General features: G+C 40.4%; 1 protein-coding gene and 1 long non-coding RNA gene across 4 annotated transcripts in view; one reads left to right on the plus strand and one right to left on the minus strand.

Moving 5' to 3' along the window:
* Positions 1 to 5,533, minus strand: part of LOC107585345 (E3 ubiquitin-protein ligase FANCL-like) — an 18,081-nt gene extending 12,548 nt beyond the window's left edge. Inside the window, exons 1-6 of one of the 3 annotated variants that reach the window (XM_016272347.1) lie at positions 5,199 to 5,533; positions 4,991 to 5,049; positions 4,409 to 4,469; positions 3,432 to 3,488; positions 3,165 to 3,262; positions 389 to 485 (exon numbers count right to left, since the gene is read on the minus strand). In XM_016272347.1, coding sequence (XP_016127833.1) covers positions 389 to 485; positions 3,165 to 3,262; positions 3,432 to 3,488; positions 4,409 to 4,469; positions 4,991 to 5,049; positions 5,199 to 5,285 — 459 coding nt within the window. In that variant the 5' untranslated portion in view covers positions 5,286 to 5,533. The remainder of the gene's footprint in view (positions 1 to 388; positions 486 to 3,164; positions 3,263 to 3,431; positions 3,489 to 4,408; positions 4,470 to 4,990; positions 5,050 to 5,198) is intronic. The other 2 variants (XM_016272348.1, XM_016272349.1) reach the window with 2 other exon arrangements.
* Positions 5,534 to 5,883: 350 nt separating this feature from the next.
* Positions 5,884 to 14,766, plus strand: LOC107585346 (uncharacterized). Its single transcript, XR_001609238.1, has 3 exons — positions 5,884 to 5,959; positions 11,252 to 11,400; positions 14,724 to 14,766. It is a non-coding gene; the product is annotated as an uncharacterized lncRNA (long non-coding RNA).
* The last annotated feature ends 5,988 nt before the right edge of the window (positions 14,767 to 20,754 follow it).

Consider the following 20,754-nt stretch of genomic DNA (forward strand, 5'->3'; position numbering starts at 1 on the left):
ATAAATAAATTACTATATATATATATATATATATATATATATATATATTTATACTGTATACACACACACACACACACACACACCATTCAAACATTTACATTTAAATTATAATTTAAATTGTATTACACTAAAACGATTATCTTAAATTGTAAAAATGTTTCACACTATTTCTGTTTTTAATGCAGCTTTGGTAAGCATAAGAGATAAATAAATCTTATTTATTTTTCTTACATAAATAATCATACTAAATTATTGTGTTAAATTGACAAACCTAGTTTTTACTGAATGCAAATCACAAAACTCTTAAATAAGGACCATGCTAAACTGACCATAAAATAAAAACTGAGAGAAAATAAGAAATGAAATAGGGCTTGACCCTTGGCTTCACCTTGGACTTGAGCTTGACTGCAATGGCGTGTTGACGACCTGCAGAGTCCTCTGCCTTCAGCTTGAGTGTGCGGAACTCTGCATCGATGAAGAGCAGCCTGCCAAAACAGATCAATAGCACCACACATGGTTTTGGTTGATTTCTTCATTTAAAGATGCTCCTCAGACCTACACAATTCTTTCTCCTGGTCAACAGTGCGGAAAGTCTTGAATCGACTACAGCGACCACAGCTGATTTATTGCTAAAATTCCAGCACTTCACATGACACTTGCATTTCAGCAGCATATTTACGAGATGTATAACAGCATATCGCGGTTAGTCCATTCATGCACACTTTGCTCTGAGTGTTCCCATCGGCTAAAACTGTAGGATCACATATCCACATTCTGTCCCTAAACTCTGGGAGAAGAACTTCTACACTTTTTTGGCTCAAATTTTATTTTAATTAAAAAAAGAAAAACTTACTACCACCACTCCCAACCAATAAAATATAGAATGACTTAACATAAGTGATCACACTGAAGAAAAGTAATGTTCTTCCTCCGTATTTGTCTTGTTTTCCATTGCAAATGTCTAAATATTCTTAAATCAAGAGACACTTACTTGAGAAGTACAATAACGTAAGAAGTTTTGTTTTCTGTGAAATTGATCAAAATGAAGAGAGTTTGATTAAAACAAGAACAATGTTGTAAGATATCTGCCAATGCACTCAGAAAAATTTATTTAATTCAAAAGGAAAACAAGTTCTCATACCCCACTAACTGATATTTGTTCATGTTTTAAGCATAAACTCACTTAATTTTGTTCAATTTCCCAGAAAACAAGACTTCATTCTGCATCTCAAGCAAATGTATATTGATTTAAGGACAATGGGATATTTATTCTAGAAAGCAAGACAAAAATACTGAGGAAGATATTCATGCAACATTTAATGTAACAACTGTCTGCTCTGAATTAAGACCTTTAAAGACTTTAAGACCGACATAAAGCCTGTATGTAAGCTTAGTAAATGCAAATGTATAATGTACAGCTGCTATTTTATAGATTTTTATGAATGTATATTATTACATTTTAAAAAGTGCTTTGTTAGCTTATTTTAAAACCATTAATGTTGACATTGGTGGTAACATTTGTGAACACTGTTTGTAATTTGTAATGCAAACATTTTGACAGATCCACCAACAAACTATCTTTTTTTCTCTGTTCCAATGTTCAAAATGTCCTTAATGCCCTGTGTTTTTCTCTCACAACCCATGAAGCAATGGGAAAAATCTTTTGCATCGCATTCAATTACATGAGCTTTTGGCACAAAATCACACCAATCATTCATTTCCTCAAAATTGAGATCTCCTTTCTGAGCTGGAACCCCATTCAGCCACTCTGCATTCTACAGGGATCTCCCGCCACAGTATCAGGCCTTGCTGGCGTTCACCTCAGTTGATTGAAACAGCTTGACGGCTCGATGTCTTGCTGGGAGGATTGATGAGAGCATTACATTTGCAACTAGAAAATCAGCTCCCTTCATAAATGGCGAAGGAACATTTGGCATGTTTGCATACAAACAGGCCATAGATGAAAGCATAAAGCTGTACAAAAAATACAAAAAAATCGGAAGAGTAAGATGAGGAAAACACAAACTCTAATATCGTCAAGGCCACTTTTGCAAAGACTTTTCATCACAACTTTCCAGATATGCAAAAAGCCAGCTGCTGAAAATAGTACAGTTATTCCATTCTCACAGGTGCCACCAGGGATCATGGGTTTTAAGATATAACTGCTGGCTAGAGTGAGATGGTGAGAAGACCAGCCAATAGGAAACCTGCTCAGGTGTCATTATCTTGGCGGGGTGTTAAAAGACCACAGCGAGAGGCCCCGTGCTTCTCTCTCATACATGTGCAAGGTGTGACAACCTCTCGCCATGGCTCCCATGCACCAATTGTCTAAAAAAATCTGAACCGTTTCAGATGACAAACGCAATATCTCACAGTGAAATGGGAGCAAAGTCAAAATATTCAAGTTTCATTTACTTATGACCTAACGCTTTGCTGTGATATTCCAAATAGCATACTTAGACTGCACTATAAAGCAGCCAGAGACTGATGTTTTGTAATTTTCTAAATATCTGACTCTTTTGAACTATTCTGGGGATAAGAGGGGAGAACAGACCTGACCCCATCTATACAGTAATTAACAGTAAATGTGGCTTCTTCAAGGCAACTAAAACTCATTAAAATGACCAGGCTCTGCGGCACTTCCCCCTTCCTAAACCAATCAGGGTCCTCTACTCTGCCGGACTTGAGGCTATTAACAGAGACACGAATTAAGGATCTTAATTAATCTCAAGTGCATTTACAGATAGCGCTGGTGTATAATACTTCTGACCGCAATTCAGGTCTGAAACGTGCACCTTATTTCCAGCCTAACTTTTCAGCCTACATTTCCCCATTAATCTTGAGAGTGGGTCTCCAATTAGACCAATTTGCATTTGCTAATATCATAATTATATCTTTGGACATTAATAGAAAGTGGAAAATGAGAAGCCTAGTGAAATCACAGCTTGATACATGGCAGACAGACACCACATTAGCCTCTTCTATTACAAAGCAAGAAATCTGACACACTGTTTTCATTAAACTATAGTAACTTTAGTTGATGACAGAAGTACGTGCTATTAATGTCTTACACGTTTACAGTAATGCAAAGGATTTGTACTGTATGTAATTATAAGAGAACACAACGCAATGTGAGAAGCACTAGGCCAATAGAAACAGCATACTTATCCCATCCTAAGATCTCCATTTCTGTTATCAGCTGGGAATAATACTGAGGTGGTGAGAAAGACTGACATCCTGGTTGGCTCTTCAATGCCACTTCCTGATAATAGACAAGTTCGTAATGAGAATCATTTATTCTATCTGCGGGACTCATGTGCTTATTATGGTAATATGATGCTGAACATTACATCATGTATAACATTTGTCAACATGAATATGGTAATGTCCAACCCCGGGGATAAATCATGCAATATTTTAAGAATATTTACCAATACTGTCCTGAGTTCCAGGATAAAAGCCATCAAATTAGCTGAATGCTGTAACCTCTGTTCAAAGAAAATAAATACAAATACTGTGATTAAAGTAGAACATACAGAATGTCAAAACCAGCACCTGTCATTTAACTAATGAGAGTGACCATTAGAGTTAATTATTAATCATTTTAAATTCATAAGAAAATAAAGAACTTTAACTAGTTAGGGTACCGCATAAATCTAGGCAGGGCGAATCAAAAGTCTTTTTACCCTAGAGGCATAGGGGAAAAGCTTTTTCCCCCAAGCCAAACATTGTGTGTTAATTAAGACTAATTTCTAGAATGATGAGAAATACAGGAGCATCTCAATAAATTAGAATGTCGTGGAAAAGTTCATTTATTTCAGTAATTCAACTCAAATTGTGAAACTCGTGTATTAAATAAATTCAATGCACACAGACTGTAGTAGTTTAAGTCTTTGGTTATTTTAATTGTTATGATTTTGGCTCACATTTAACAAAAACCCACCAATTCACTATCTCAACAAATTAGAATATGGTGACATGCCAATCAGCTAATCAACTCAAAACACCTGCAAAGGTTTCCTGAGCCTTCAAAATGGTCTCTCAGTTTGGTTCACTAGGCTACACAATCATGGGGAAGACTGCTGATCTGACAGTTGTCCAGAAGACAATCATTGACACCCTTCACAAGGAGGGTAAGTCACAAACATTCATTGCCAAAGAAGCTGGCTGTTCACAGAGTGCTGTATCCAAGCATGTTAACAGAAAGTTGAGTGGAAGGAAAGAGTGTGGAAGAAAAAGATGCACAACTAACCGAGAGAACGAGAGACTTAGACTTAACTGCCTTATGAGGATTGTCAAGCAAAATCACAATTTGAGTTGAATTACTGAAATAAATGAACATTTCCACGACATTCTAATTTATTGAGATGCACCTGTAGCTGCGAACTATTTCCTTTTCCTATTGTACCTGCTTCACAATATGTTGATAACCATGAAGTAGCCGTTTCATTTGCCAGCAACAATGCAATCTGCAAAACAATCAAAGACAAGCACAAGAAAATAAAATAATAATAATAATGATATCTGTTGGAATTATATATATATATATAAAACAAGTCAAATGAAACAGTTAAAATGACAATAATAAAAATCAACGCTTTATAACGTGACTTAAATATACTGGCTCAATATTATATACACAAACTTAAATGGAATGAAAAAGCTTTTCACTAATTTAAAAGCAATTTGGTAGCTTTATCAAAAAGAACACATATAAAACTGATTTTACAGTATTTTTGCAATATTTTACAATATGGAATATTTTGTTATTAGTGTAACTGAGTTTTATTATTTACTTATTTATGACATTTTACATATGATCATAAATTGTATATGGTGTAATGTTCTTCACGTTGATTGATACATGTTGTTTATGTTCTTTGTTACCTCAATAAAAAAGGCAAAGACAATATACACAGAAATAATATTCGATGGACATCACATAAAAGGGAAAAAAACTACTATTAAAGAAATACTATTTCAGTCATACTTAGCCTGTTTCATCTGATGATCAGGAGGTAGAGATATTCTTATCCTGAAGTCTTTTTCCTGTCAAAGATTAAATAATGAGACTTGTGACAATCGCTTCACTGGTATACGATTCACACGACATTACATATCCACACTGTAAACGCAGCTGACAACATACGCTGTCTTCTTTAGCATGACTGTGACCTGAGATGTGAAGCTTTTCTTACCAGTACTGTGATGAACCCGTCATAGACTGTCTTCTCCTTATTAAGCGCAATGATCATAGGGCTTTCTCTCATCAGCAAACAGCTCATGATGAAACATAAGTATGTCAAAGCACGGGCTGAATATAAACCTCTAGCTAAACACCTATTTAGATGTCTCGACAATAAACTAAGCCATATAAACACAGCCTAAAGCTCTACAGTCGCTGCAGTCAGAAGCCTCTTCCGCTGTTGTGATCCAGGCAAAGCGAAAGTAACTTCCCGCGAAAAGACTCGAGCGTCGCCGACGTCATTAAAGTTTGAATGGCCGAACTTTATTTGAACTAATGTGCAACAGGATTTAACCACATAAGGCCTGTTTAACTGTTAATATTTGAATAATGTTAACCAAATCTATCACTGCAATATATCGGCAGTGTAGACGTACAGAATCTCAACATCTCGTAAAATAAAGGTGCTATTGCGCAATATGTGAAGTTTAGTATTAGTTAATCATTTGATGGATGATTTAATTCGCTTTAATTCAAATCAAAACAAGCAAACTACACAGTGCGACAGGTAGGCCCTAGGTCCCGTGTGACGCAACGTTATTTTAGGAGCATTTTGCAGCAGTTTTATGACTTCTGTCCTCCAAACTAATTCCAGTATCGCCATATTTTTGTTGTGTCTGTTGGGTGAACAAGTGAACGCAATAAACCCAAACTTGCATAGATATAGTCAACTATGAAGAGCTTGAACAGTGTTTTCAGGACTGACATTTACAGGTAAAGGCAAATAATCATACATTACTGTAAATTATTTGTGGAAATCGGTCGATGTAGGTTTACATTTTTACCTTTGTTTTTTTTTGTTTTGTTTTTTTAGCTTTTTAGATTAGACTTAGATTATTTTAACAATAAAACGTAATAAAAAGTAATTCATGTCGTCCCCTTGGAAGTTTGCTGAGGCTCCTTAATGGGCCATCTAGTTGAGATCTTGTTTAAGGCATGTTTCAGTGTGATGTTAAATGAACGTTTAAATATTTGTTTTAACTGGGCAAAACGGTGGAAATCTTAAAGATGATGATGATGATGATGATTATTATTATTATTATTATTATTTGTAGCCAAGTGTGAGGTGTCTATGTGTTCATACAGAAACTGGGCTAAATGGTGTGACACATAGCCACAATATTCCAAATATCAGCATATATCAGTTGTTCTCTGACAGGTTTCCTTTGTGGCAACACTCCACTTAAACATTTATTTTCCCCCAATAGACAGCATCTGCCTTGCATTAATACTAGAGTGAACATATAAAACGTGGATAATAACTTTACCCTGTCCTTGTCATTTTCTGCTCTGATGCTATGGATGCAGATGTCCATGGATGAATGTTTTGATGTCTAATTCCCTCTTCATTAAACATCACAGGCTCTAATATGCAGCGTTTTTCTTTTTTATTCCAAAAATGCTCAAATATTCAGAGCTGTTTCATAAAGCTACTATATTCATAAAGCTGCCTTTAAGCAAACACACATCATTACAGCTGAGAGCCCTGTATTGGAGTGTGTGATTGTATATTGCTTGTGTAGAGTGTCAAGCGTGCGTGCTACACATTGTGCCTGGAGAGATTGATGTTTTGTCATCCACCTGCTTCTAAGCTGTAAAAGCAAGCGCAGCAAAGGCAAATCTACCCAGCTTCAAAATCCAAACAAAGAAATCTTAGTGGGCTGTTTACATATCTGTGGAAGGATATCTGTGCTTATGTTGACGGGGTGCTAGAGTGGTTGAGAGATCAGTCCCTGCACAATGGGTGAGTGTTAAATGCTTTTTTTTTTTTGTGACAGTGAGGAACAATTTAAAGCGATTTTGGCTCTGACTGTGGTTTGGAGAGGGTGAGCCTGGCAACCTCACATAGGGAGAGAGAGAGAGAGAGGGGTTCCTATTTCCCTTCACATGCAGATTGTTACAGCCGTACACTGCACAGGGTTAATGGCAATCCTGAATAAAGGATTTATACAATTATGCTTTCCAGAATTGCTGAAGAAACGGAGATTATTTATTTTCTCCTGCTATTGCCTTATTCCTGCGGCATCTGCCTTTCTTTTATACCTTTTGAGGAGCATGATCTATAGTGCATTGCTTATCTCCAGCCATGGTCACTTCTCTGGAATGCAATTGGCTGGAACTACATCGTGTGGGTCTTGCTCCCTGCTTTTTTCCCTCTCCCTTTCTCTCTTAACAGATTCTTTTGAAGCGAGACAAGAGCAGGGGTGGCCGATTTATCGCGCCTCTCTCTCTCTCTCTCTCTCTCTCTCTCTCTCTCTCTCTTCAAATAAATATATATATTTTTGCTATTTATATAGTTTTTTATATCTGTTTATATAATTTTATTATTGTATGTTATAAATAAAAAATCTAGAGTTATATGTTTACGTTCTCAGCCCTGAACACCTGTGCATACTAAGCAGACAGCGAGAATGAACCACTATGATGTAGACTTTGGCATGTGTATTAGTTGTAGCTTTACCAGAGCTCCCATAGCTGTCCATTATTTGAATGACTGGTGTAATGAGACGGATCAAACCTGGTGCTGAGCTGACCAGGGAAAACGTGCATGTCAGCTATTTGGCCATGGTCCTGGACCATCATTACACTTTCTTTATGGAGCCATTCAGACTGTACATGAAGCACAATATGTCAGTGGAAATTAAAGTGTCCCAGCACTCTCTCCTCGTTCCTGATCATTTACTGTGCGCACTGGCTATTAGCCATTGCATGTCTGTAATGGGACACCTTCCCATGTCTCACCACCAGCCAAATACTTCAAAGTTATATATTGCTTGTATATAATTCACCAGTGACTAAAAGTAAAAAAAGTATTTTAAAAAATCTGATTGTACCTTAGTGAATATCTACAATAAGGGAGACCAGATATCTAGTTTAAAACCCTCTTAAATTCAAATATTTTTTGGAAATTATGTTCACCAAACTAAAATTACAGCATCATATCTTTGCCTTCGTTAATGTTTAAACAAGTAAATGTAATAAAACATTTAAGAGTCAAGTATATATAATGAAGGTCGATTTTAATTGAAAGATCAGGTCAGGTTGAGGCAAATTGTCATGTTTTTGAATTTATGCCTAAATTTGTGCTGTATTTGTGGCTAAAACAATGGTTTGATATTTTTTTGTTACTGTTTATGTTATCATGAAATTGAATATTTTTTATTGTTTTATTTCCGTATAATAGAAATTGAAAATCTTTCAAAAATCTTTAAAAAATTACTTCATAATAATATATATTTTTTCCTGTTACTGTTTATTTTATTGTGAAATGGCATCTTTTTATTGTTTTATGTATTTCAACACACCTGCTAGTATAGACATAAACTTTCAAAAATGCTTTCAACAATAAAATAAAAATACAAAAGTGTGACAACTAGCCCCAAGTCCCCCTTTATTATATGTGCCAACTGTAGCATTGACTATAGTCGGAATTAGCTGAATTGCTTATCCAATTATGCTTAGCTGTTAGCACACTGGCACCCATCCACTACAGCGTGTCTGAATGTACACTATGGCTAATTTGCTGTATCATGCTCTGGACCAAACCCTTTTCTTGTGGAGGTGAGGCAGGCAGTGTGAAGACTTAGCCTGGATTACAGGACTTCAGAGATAGCACTGAATCCAGCCTCCTGTCTGACATGAATTGATCGGATTAGAAAGGGTGGATTCCATCCTTGAGGGGAAACCAAGCACGTTGTATATAATTGACTTTTTTTCTCCCTCCATGTCTTGTAGGTTGGCAGCGCTAGCAGAAGGGAATACTTTAGTGGGTAAATATCAGAAAGGACTCAGGTTTGACCAGGTTGGTGGAGGCTTAGGAGTCCGATCGATATCGCTGGTGTTGAGTTGCAGCGGCAGCCCAGGGACACGGCACAGAGGAAGTGTCTCTGCGCTGTGATGCTCGACCTGCGCATTCACCGAGGTCCAAACGACTCTGCCATTGGTCTTGTTTCAGAGGATTTTGGTTGTTTACCTCCTTTGTGCTCCTTTTCATTCACTTCCCCCTATCATTTGCTCTCTTAAAGTTTGCTATTTGCTCGTTCACAGTTAAATAGACACACATGCTCCAGCTCATCAGAGTAGCATGTATAAGGTTTCATCTTTTTTGGTAAATCCTAAAGACTCAAAAGTAGAACTCTCATTTACAGCTTTGAATTAGGCGCATCCGGTAACCTTTGAAGTGTGTGTGGAGAACGATCGCAGTCATGTGAGAAGGGCTTGGTAAATGTTAGGTCACTTCAAGAAAAAAAAAAAAGTTACAACAGTCTTTGCTCTATACATCTATCCATCTATCTGTCTGTCTGTCTGTATGATGTAATCTGCCTATCTGTCTGTCTGTCTTTATGATGTAATGAGCCCATTTCATCTTCAATATTGTGTCATTAGACCTGAGTCTCTGTGAAAAATTGCAATTCTTCACATAACCATGTGTTAAAAACTGAGCACCTCTCCCATTTTGGCAAAGAATTAGGTTTAGCTTAATGGATCAATTTTTTGATTATTAAAGCCAAGTCTCTGTGCCGAGGCGTAATGCGTTCAGCATTGATCCCTCTCCAGCGTTTTATTGCCGTTACTCCAGTGGCTCTCACATTTAAAAGATATGTTCACACGAATAAAGATTTTACAAAGTGACATGGTTATAAATAAGATATTTGAGTGTAGTGATCACATTCTTAAAGGAAGGTACAGACTGGAGAGAAGTCAAGGAACCACTCAGGGAGCCTTGAGGGATGCCACAAATTTTGAAACTACAGTATAATTGTGATTCCTGGAAAATTAAAGCTGAAAAGACTTAAAACACTGGCCAATTTTAAATTTGATTTACTTATGTACTACTGAAGTTTCAGTGATGGTGGAAATCATAGTGCACCGCCAACACATAATGACTCTTATTTTCTCTATTATATTACATTGATATAAAGTATCAATTTGTCCGACATGTTTTTGTTTCAGCATATCTTGATTCATGGTCAGTCGGATGTTGGAGCAGTGCTACATTTGAGTATTTCTTTTGGCTCATCCTGACAATAGAGTTTGATTTAAAGGACGCTGTGGAAAAAGCATCCCAACGTGTTCAAAGGGCCAAGAGCCTATGGAGTCTTTATTGACCATATGAGTTGAAATGAACCCAAAAGCATGGCGCATAATGATTGTTGCACACTGGGCCCACGAGCTGTGCTGTGAGCTAACCAATCAATATCCCATCAATAGCTTTTTATTAAAATTGTTTGCAAGCAAATCAAAATCTATATTGTTTTCACTGAAGAAAAGAGTGTGAAATATTCCATTTGTGCGTTAGTCAGATGAATGGTGTGAAATATTGGTTTCTATGCATGATGGAATTAGTGCTCGTTGCCTATACGTATTTTTATTAGAATATCTCACCCAAATGGATTTTTCCTAAGCGATGCATTTGTGATTAACTTATTTCCATTAATTTCAACTGAGCTGAATTAACTATCATATTACCCCTGTATAAAGATGAGATTAATAACACAAGTATTCATTATACTTATGAGATGAATGATATGCTGCACAGGCCGTATCGATTCAGCTGCAAGGAGAGAGTGTGGGGCAGGTTGCTTATCGCCAAGCTTTTATAGTTTATTTAACACTATATATTGGGCAGTACAGGCCGTTTAAATGACTCTATTTCACCAGCTTGAAATATGAGCCACTGAAATTCTCGATAGTGCATCTGTCACCACAAAAGTCATTTTTCCGCTCCTCCTTTCCACTCAGCATTGTTTAGCCTTTTAAATCAGATCAGTAATCCTCCCTCTGTGATAGACCATTAGACATACACTGGAATTTGAAGAGCATCTTTATTTAGATCAACCGTTCTGAATATTACTGAATAAACTACCCACCTCTTCACTTTCCCCGAGCTCAGAGATGAACGAGGGAGGAAAAAAAAGAGAAAGCAAAACAGATAGTAGGTGTGAAGGCTGAAAAGGATATTCACTGAAAGTTCCCATTGCTGGGGTTTGTTTCTTATCTTTGCAGACGAGTGGGAAATCAAAGACTGGAATGCTGGGAGAACGCTGGGGAAACTGACGAAGGGGTGAGCTCTGGAAAGGAGGAAGGATACTTCCTGTTCCTGCTGGAGTGACCCACAGGTCTGAGGATGAGTGAGGGAGGGGAAGGCGGAGAAAGTGAGTATGAAATGAGACCGTAGCAATGAAAGCACAGGAAGAAATGTGTTTGGAATAGAGTTGGTATGAAAAGGAAATATTCATTAATAGTCCTTTACAGCGTAGTTTGGCCTAGTGAGGCGAGTACAGGTCACTGTTTATTCATTTTTAAATGATGTTTCCTTTACAGGTTTTCTTTTTCAAGTTTTCTTTTACAGGGTTTCTGTTACAGGTTTTCTACTGGTCATTGCAGTTGAATTCATCTGTGAAATCCAGTCATTCGTTTTTGTACAATACTGCGTAAGGCAACCGCAAGGTCATAACCTTTATATTTGTAACATTGTCATATCTGTTTGATTTTTCAAATATCTCACATTCATATTCTTCATTTTTCAACATCGTATCATGATATCACACCTTTATCCTTTTTTTAAATATCTGCCCATTTTCAAGCAGTTGTAATTGTCAGGAAAGAATCTGCAGTCACACATGCCTGCCAAAAGAGGGCAACACGATTTCAGAATTCCTCTGCATACTAGGACAGAACAGTGTCTAGAGGGTTAAACGTGTAAGTAACAATAATTTACATTTGCATTTGGAATGGCTTCCCTATTCTGTCATTCGGCAGTTCAAAGCAGTTCGACACTCTTGGCAACAAAGGAAGATGTTGTCACATGCGTGAGATAATCCAGGGCTGAAATGAAGTTGCTCACCATCTGCATGTCATCATGGAAGGACATCTCCTCCGTGATGACTGAATGAAAACAAAAGAGAAATTACATTAACCTATCATTGCTGAAATAACCTGCTGTCAAAGAGATTCGGTGGCTTGAGATCACAAGGTTCATTATATTTAGGCAGTTCCTGTGCTTAAGAGTGATGTGATTTAATGAGATTTTTTTTTTTTTTTGTCAGTGTAACATAAATGTAGATTTGGCAGTTCTTGGAAATGCTGGTGATATTACATTCCCAATTCGACGTTATCACTCGTGAGCTTTTCAATATAACTGCATGTGTGCTTTGCATCAATCAAACGAAGGCTAATATTCACAGCAGAAATATTTCAAGATTGTTTTGTTTCTTGCTTCCAACTTAGAAGTATATTGATACAATAAAGCACATAAGTACCTTTGCATTATACGTGCATAATTGCATACATGTAAATATGTATGTATCTGTGTGTAATTTTTTTTTGTAAGAAAGGCTTGGCAGCATGTATTTACTGGCTGAATGTGTTTGGTGCACACAAGCGTGGATGCAAATTTTCTTTATATGTGTTTGCTCTGCGCATCCGGCATCTCACATGCATACACACCTTTCTTTTTGAAACTGACAGCCTGGTTTGACGCAGGCTGATGCTTTTGTTAGTTGATACTGCAGGAAAACTGTAGAAGGGTCACCTGCACTTCAGTCTCTGTCCAGCAGAGAGCAAGCAAAAGGGCATTTTTTTTGTGGGTGCATGAAGCTGTTCTTTTTTTTTGACAAATGAACTTGTTATTTAGTGTTTTATTTAAATTGCAAATGTAGTATTTTTTTTTTAAATATGTAGTTTATAATAACATTTGTAAGTCGAAACATCAGATTGGATGAGTAGTGTTGTAATTTACAATGCTTCTAATTTGGAAGCATTTATTACTATTTTTTAAAATTGTTGTTGTTTATTTTTAATGCATACATAAGCATAATCAAGATTTGATTATTTCTGTTGTTAATTTATAATAATTTGTTCATTTTAGACTTTTGATCCGAATTACTTTGTGTATGATTTTTTTTTTAGCCTAGCAGTTTTATTCTTCATTCAGTGTCTCTCATTCAATCTCTTATCACTCCTGTCAGTATTATTTCCATAACAGTAATGCACTTGTAGAACAATTCAATTAGGCTGGACATGCTGTACAATTAGGTTTTCCTGTTATGGAATTTAACGGTAAATTACTTGCATATTTCCCAGTCATTTGCAAGTATGCAGGGCCCATTTCATCTGTCTCTGAATAGGAGAAATCATACAGCCATCCTTCTTCCTCTACTTTTTTCTTCTTCTTGAAACCAGCAGCTCGACATTAAAGAATTAAAGGTCAGACAAAACTCTTAAAGTTGAAGGTGACCTATCTAAGACTCATTTAAACCTTCTGTGGCAGTGCAGTTCTCCAGATCATTGTGATTATAAAACGTCTCTTTTATCAATATCATCGCTGCCTTTTGCGAGCGAAGCCGTGCTTGTGAGATGCAGATCTCTCACAGAATGTCACATTAAACAGATGTACAAACACTCATTCTGCTTATAAATAAAGTAGCCTAAACATGTGTTCTTATGCACATCCTTGCAATAACTAACTGTGAAACTTCAGTTTCTTCTTTGGCTTTTTGTTGTAACTGGGTTAAAGTGTGAATGTGAGATTTGCTGATGTTTGCATTTTGTATTTTTAAGCAACAACAAAGAAGCGCTTGTTTGTTTCTTTGTATTAAGCTAATTGATCACTGCATGCTTCTGACTGATATGCAAACTGTTTTGTAGTAAATGAATTCAAGTGAATTGTAGCTACTAGAATATTCATACGACTGTAAACCCATGTACATTTTTATTCTTGCAGGATAATTATGCTCACTTGAAAGTATATTATCTGTCTTTATTTTGAGTTGTATAACACTTGTTCACTCAAAACACGCTGGAGTCTATTAACGGTTTCACACAAAATGTTCCACAACATTTTGTAAGCTGTTCTGTCTCGTTTCTAATTGCCGGCTGATATTTTAGCCCTCTGAACCCGAATCAAAACTATTCTCACCACAAGTCTTTTCGCTGGGTGGCACAGATGTACGTCACTTTCTCAGCCTGCCCGTGTAGACTGTCGCGGTGAAGCACGTTTCTTCTCAGAGCTGTAACTGACATGACACCTTCTCCTCAGCGCGGATCCAGGGATGTGTCTAATCGGTGCTGGCAGAACACTCTCTGCTTAATTTTAGCCATAATGGCTGTGAGGGGTGAAATGATACTTTAAAGAGGATAGAGAGAGAGAAAGGGAGTGTGAAGGAGAGCGAGAGACAGTGAGGAGGAAAAGGGAAAAAAAACGAGAGAACTTGAAGGTGATTAGTTGTTCTGGAGAATCTTGGCTGTGGCGGCAGGAACACTAATCCTTACTTTGGTTGGAGCCATTTTGCGCAATAGGTCCCTGATTCCGCCCCCTCTCAATTTTAAGACCCGTGTCAAGCTCAAGCTCCTCTCCTGCGCCTCGCTGCTCTCATTTCCTATGCCTTCTGGCGAAGCCTGCTATTTATAAGAAATCATTTTTCTTCTTGCTTTTATTTAATTCTTTCCTACTTGTTTGATTTTCTGCCCTGCTTAGGAAGGTGGCCAGATGAGTGGCAGGGATCCAGAGGGTTCCACCGCTCGCATTCTCACACCCAGAATCCTCTGTTGCAGCCCAACTGCCTCTCTGGCTACCTGAACCTCATCAACTCAACACCCCCCTCACATAACATCACACATGCGCAAGCATAGGCTCTAGTAATCTTATAGTAATCTATATAGCCCAGAGCTCAAGACCTCACTGTTCATATGCCTTTGTTAAAAGCGCCTACTTTCTTTTGTCAGTGCTATAGGGTTCTAGTCTGGTTGTGAGCGAGCTAACAAGCTCTCTGATCCAGATCCATTATGTTCCTCTTCAGGAACTCGAGCTGCTTCGGAAACGCTAGGAGAATGCTCTTCAGCGTGACGGGCTCTGAACCTCATGTGGAATCAGACCAATAGATGGGCGAGACGTCACGGCGGGTGACGTAATGACCAGGAAGCTATAAAAGCACGTGCGGTGAAACCAGCGTCAGTTTTTTGTCATTCAGCAAGCGCTCTCTGTGTGTGTGTCAGTCTGATATCTGTTTGTGAGTCTTATTTAGTGTTGTATGTCAAAACGAATCTCAAGACAAAACCAGACACTAAGGCGAGGGCAGGCAGCATTCAAGCTGTGTGTTCTTCCCTGCCCGCGTTACTTTACGGGTGGGGATACACACAGTTTGTTTGTTGTCTGCTTGAGAGCATGCACGCAGAGTCAGCTCTCGAAAAAAAAAAGGAGCTGACGGCTGTTTTGGTAGCGGTTGTTACTGCCTTGCTTCGCTCTCAGAGGGCTGTCTTTGAGAAGATAGCCTTCACTAGCGTTCCTCGCGGTGCCGGCCCCGCTTTCGCCGAGGTGGAGCGACGGCTGTGCTCGTGGGTTTCGGATCCGGTGGAGGGAATGTAGACGGGCACGTCCCTATCTGCTTCCTTAACCACCAGATCCAGCGCCCGCTCTCGAGGTTTCGGAAGCCCGCGCTACGGTTCTTCCCCCTCTGAGTGAGAGCTTGCTGATGCTGCCGAGGCAGCGCGTATATATCATAATTCGATTTCGATGTGAATCTTACTCACCAGACCGTATTTAATAAATAAATAAATAAATTTTCGAGAGTGAGAGCACGTGTTTACCTCTCTTCCTCTGAGGCGACGCTCTAGGTCGGGGGCCTCGAAGTCTAAGCCGGATCTGCGGACCGTACTTAAGACTAAGAGGTCCTTGGCCAAAAAGTCCTGATGCCACTGGCCCAGGACTCCTCAGGAGATCGGTCTGCTAACCCTGCCAGAGTTACAGGGCGCCGCGGTCTCCCGCGAGAGCCACTCTCAGTTACCGCCCGGCAACGTAGCGGTGCTAAGAGGCTCTTCACCTCCGCGGAGGTCTCTAGAGCAGCAGGTTCGTGGAAACTACTGCCAAATGTGTCTCAGTGGGTCCTGCACACTGTAGAGAGGGGCTACAGAATCCAGTTTGGTTCTCCTCCGCCTCGTTTCAACGGGATTATGCCCACGCTGGTGGGCCCCGAGCAGGCTTTGGTCATGGAACAAGAAGTAGTCACTCTTTTGAGGAAGGAGGCCATCGAGGTGGTCCCTCCTCATGCGAGGCAGTCCGGGTTCTACAGCCGGTACTTCATAGTTCCGAAGAAGGTCCTGACGCCACTGGCCAAGGACTTATGAGGGCAGTCCCCTCTGGGGTGCAGCGGGTTACCCCGCATTACACGGTGTCTGTCTTGCCTCAGTGCCCTCAGGAGATCGGCTGCTAACCCTGCCGGAGTTACAGGGAGCAGCGGTCTCCCGCGAGCTCCACTCTCAGTCACCGCCCGGCAATGTAGCGGGGTTAAGAGGCTTGCCACCTCCGCGGAGGTCTCTAGAGCAGCGGGTTCGGTTGTTACCTGCCGGTTCGCTCTTACAGGGCACCGAGCTGGCTGCTCGTATTATACCAGAGATCAGTCTCGAGAGACTGATTCCCTTAGTAGACTTTTTGGCAGCGTGGAAACTACTGCCAAATGTGTCTCAGTGGGTCCTGCACACTGTAGAGAGAGGCTACAGAATCCAGTTTGGTTCTCCCCCACCTCATTTCCGTCAGGAGAGATCTCCTCTCACAGGCGGAGGGTATGATCATCCACTCCTGCCCGGAGCTGTGGAAGTTGTGGGTGTGGCCCCTGAGGGGGCACAACTCGTAGCTTCCGGTCTCTCAACTGAGGTTGTTGAGACCATCCTCCAATCCAGAGCTCCCTCCACGAGGAAACTGTACGCCTTGAAGTGGAAACTTTTCACTTCTTGGTGTGGAGACCGCCAGCTCGACCCAGTTAACTGCCCGGTTGGTACAGTGCTGGAGTTCTTGCAGGCCCGTTTCTCTGCAGGGTTGACCCACTCCACCGTGAAGGTCTACGTGCCGGCTATTGCGGCCTACGTGGCCAGTCAGTGGGCAGACACCCCCTAGTTACACGTTTTCTCCATGGTGCGCTGAGGCTGAGGCCTCTGGTACGATCTCGTGTCCCCACGTGGGACCTGGCTGTGGTGCTAGAGGCTCTCTGTAGGCCTCCCTTCGAGCCTATTGAGGAGATATCTGATCGCCTCCTTACTATCAAAACTACCTTCCTCTGGCGATATCTTCTCTCAAGAGAGGTGGGGATCTGCAGGCCCTTTCAGTGGCCCCTTCTTATCTTGACTTTGGGCCCGGTCTGGCCAAAGCGTTTCTGTACCCTCGAGCGGGGTATGTTCCTAAGGTCCCCTCCTCTACACCATGGCCTGTCGTGCTCCAGGCCCTAAGTCCTCGTCCCTTAGGGGATCCAGACCAGCGAAGATTAACTGTATGTGTCCAGTGCGAGCACTGGACGCATACATCCACAGAACTGCGGTGGATAGTGGATGCCATTTCTATTTCCTATGAGTCCTCTGATCTCCCTTCGCCTCTTGGGGTCAAGGTTCACTCTACTAGAAGTGTGGCGACCTCTAAGGCCTTCCTGGCAGGTGTCTCCATGCAGGACATCTGCGACGCTGCGGGATGGTCCACGCCCCTGACCTTCGTCAGGTTCTATGACCTAGACATGCGAGCCACTCCTGGCTCTTCTGTTCTCTCGCCCTAGCTGTGCAGTCTTCCACACTAGGCAGAGAATTAGAAGTCTGGCGCCGTGGGCAGTCGCGTTCCCCTAGCGTTTCTGACGCAGCTCGAGTTCCTGTAAGAAGAACGTCTCGGGTTACGTATGTAACCCTAGTTCCCCGACGCTGCGTCTCGGTGCCATACTTCCGGCGTCCCTGCCAGCGCTTGCTTCATTCCAAGAAGCTGACACTGGTCTCACCGCACGTGCTTTTATAGCTTTCTGGTCATTACGTCACCCGCCGTGATGTCTCGCCCATCTATTGGTCTGATTACACACGAGGTTCAGAGCCCATCACGCTGAAGGGCGTTCCCCTAGCGTTTTCGACGCAGCATCTCGTTCCCTCGAGGAACTAGGGTTACATGCGTAACCCGAGACGTTTTTATTGATAGGTGTATCCTCATCAAAGCAGAGCTTTAGGCGGTTTCTCGTCATTTGCTTTGAATGCACGCATGTTATGTGTGTAAAATAAAATCAGTAATTTTTTTTCTGCTGTAGAACTACTGTTTTGCCTGATTCAAACCTTATTCGGGATTGATTTTAGTTGAATCTTGAGTGGACTTTTTACTGTGATGTCTATTGGTATATTTATTAAATTGATGCATATCTACAAAATAGCCTGTCTGAAACTTTTCAAGTATGGAAAAATTATGCTTTTCAGTTTGTCACATAAAACAAAACCTGGAAGTTAGTGGAGAATGTGGGAGGTTAAGGTTTCAGTAGCGAGGTGAAGTTCTCATTGCAGGTCTCTTGTCTAATTCAGCTGTCGCTGTGTTTGAATCCTCATGCGAGGCTTGCATTAGGAAATATTGAAATGTATGGAACAGCGAATGCTGTTGAAATGTTTTGTATAGCAGGAGTTTTTAATGTGGTTTCACCTTTTTTTCCTTTCTTCACCTCCACAGGCAGTAAAATTAATTTCCCTGACCTTTGAGTTTTTAGAGCAGCAGGACTCAAATTCCACATATTACTATTGTGGCTTTTTATTTTACTATGAAATACATGAAACAGTATAATGAGGACTCAAATAATCTACCTATTGATTTTTATTTCAAGGCTAGAAATAATAATTAAAACAGAGCAAACCAGCACCTGGTCCTTGGCTGAGTGATTTTAGATATACATTTGTGTGTAAAGTGCTATTTTAGTTTAGGTGTGCTAAGGTGGTAGAGCTGATAATGCCATGCAGTATTAAGAGAAAATAAAACACTGTAAATTTGGGGGCGAAAACATTGATTATTATTTTCCAAGTCTTTATAGAATTAAAGAATAAAACTCTAAAAAATGACAATATTTAAGGGGGATGTGGGAGGGGATTGCTGGACAACATGTTGTAAATAAATAATAATAAATACATTTCCTAAAAAATGGTTTAGAGTTTTTTTTTATTTTTGTTTTGCTAGTGAAAAACAACAATAGATCATTTATCCAGGTAGGCCTATACGTTGCCAGGTGTTATCTATGAAACATTACCATTGTGAAAAGCGCTTGTGACCATCGGACCATTAATAATATAATGAATTGAGTAATGCTTTTGACACCTCTATCAAGTCAGGGCATGAAGTCTCTATTTCAGAGTGTTGTCTTGAAGCGCTGCTCTGCTGTCCTTGCCAGCCACGTCCAATCAATCGTCAAACGACGGGCAGGAGTGGCAGGAAAGAATTAATGAAGGAAAAGTTTCTCAGACCGGTGTCACTTCATGCCAGGAAACTTTGTCTGAAACCCTAATGTGCATGGGAGACAACCAGGGAGGGGGGTGGTGAGAGAAGTGTCCGCTGAAAGATATTGATATAGATTTTAATAAATGTACAGGCGATGACACCTAAAATGCCACTTCCACAATGCAGTTTGACAATGTATTTGTACTAATAACCCCTAAGAGTGGAGATGAAATAGTGGCTGTTCCACCGTAGCCATGATTAATGTGGCTGAAGTAATTCAATTCCATTAGGCCCCGGGATCACCTGCCAGTGGAAGCGGGTGGCGGACCACGGTGAGACAGTCATCCTGGACCTGGAGACTAATGCTTTTTAAAGCAGCGCTCCCAATCCCGGCCAAGGATACAGTAACGGAGGACATCTGCTCCCTGTTGATGGCTGAAGGTATTGATGCATTGGATCATTAGGGGGGGCGGGGGGTGCCAGCGCAATGCTGTGTTTTTGCTGTTGAAAGGAGAGATGCGCCAGAAGAAGAGTGTCCGCCGTGCCTGCGCTGGCAGTGCGCTATAATCTCAGTGTAATAGCGTAGCAGGGCTCAGTGGGAGTAGCTTTGCTCTAGGTGCAACGTTGGACTGTTGTTGTTGCACCCTTTTTTTTTTTTTTTTTTTTTTTTTTTTTTTTTTTCTCCTTCTTCTCTGCAGCGGTACTCTGTCCTCCCGGTAGATGGGTACGGCTCCGCCCCCACATCCCCTGCTGTTTTGCAGCAGATTCCCGAAGACTGGCATCATTGCTGGCGGAGAGAGGCCCGTGCCCTTTGCAAATGGTTACAGTAATGACCCACTTGGGAGGCAGCGGGTCGCTGTGGATGCAGATGTGTCCAGGTGCCACAACATAAGCATTTCATTAAATATTGAAACGACTGCTTTCAAATATCGAGGTAGAGAAAAAAATGTGGCCACTTTCCAAAAGTGACTAAAAGTATGTGAGATGCGAAGATCTCTCGCTCGCTTTCTCTTCTCTCTTTTTCTGTCTCCTCTCTCTAATCACTTTCTAGTTTTACTTGACCTTTCTTCTGCTAATTAGTTGCCTTCTTGAAATGCATTATGGGTAATCTATCTTGGGCGATCCAACTTCCCCCCTTTTCTCGCTCCGGTAATCACTCTAAACGTATGAATGATTTATTCAGCAGAGCTATTTCTCACAATCTTAAAATACACAAACCATAAAATACAACCCAATTATTACCTCACGCCTGCAAACTGGACCTGGGTCCCGTGCCTGTGTTGTGTAATTGTGGTGACAT

Source organism: Sinocyclocheilus grahami, unplaced genomic scaffold (assembly GCF_001515645.1).
Source record: "Sinocyclocheilus grahami isolate Dianchi unplaced genomic scaffold, SAMN03320097.WGS_v1.1 scaffold69.1, whole genome shotgun sequence".
In the NCBI taxonomy this organism is placed as follows: Eukaryota; Metazoa; Chordata; class Actinopteri; order Cypriniformes; family Cyprinidae; genus Sinocyclocheilus; species Sinocyclocheilus grahami.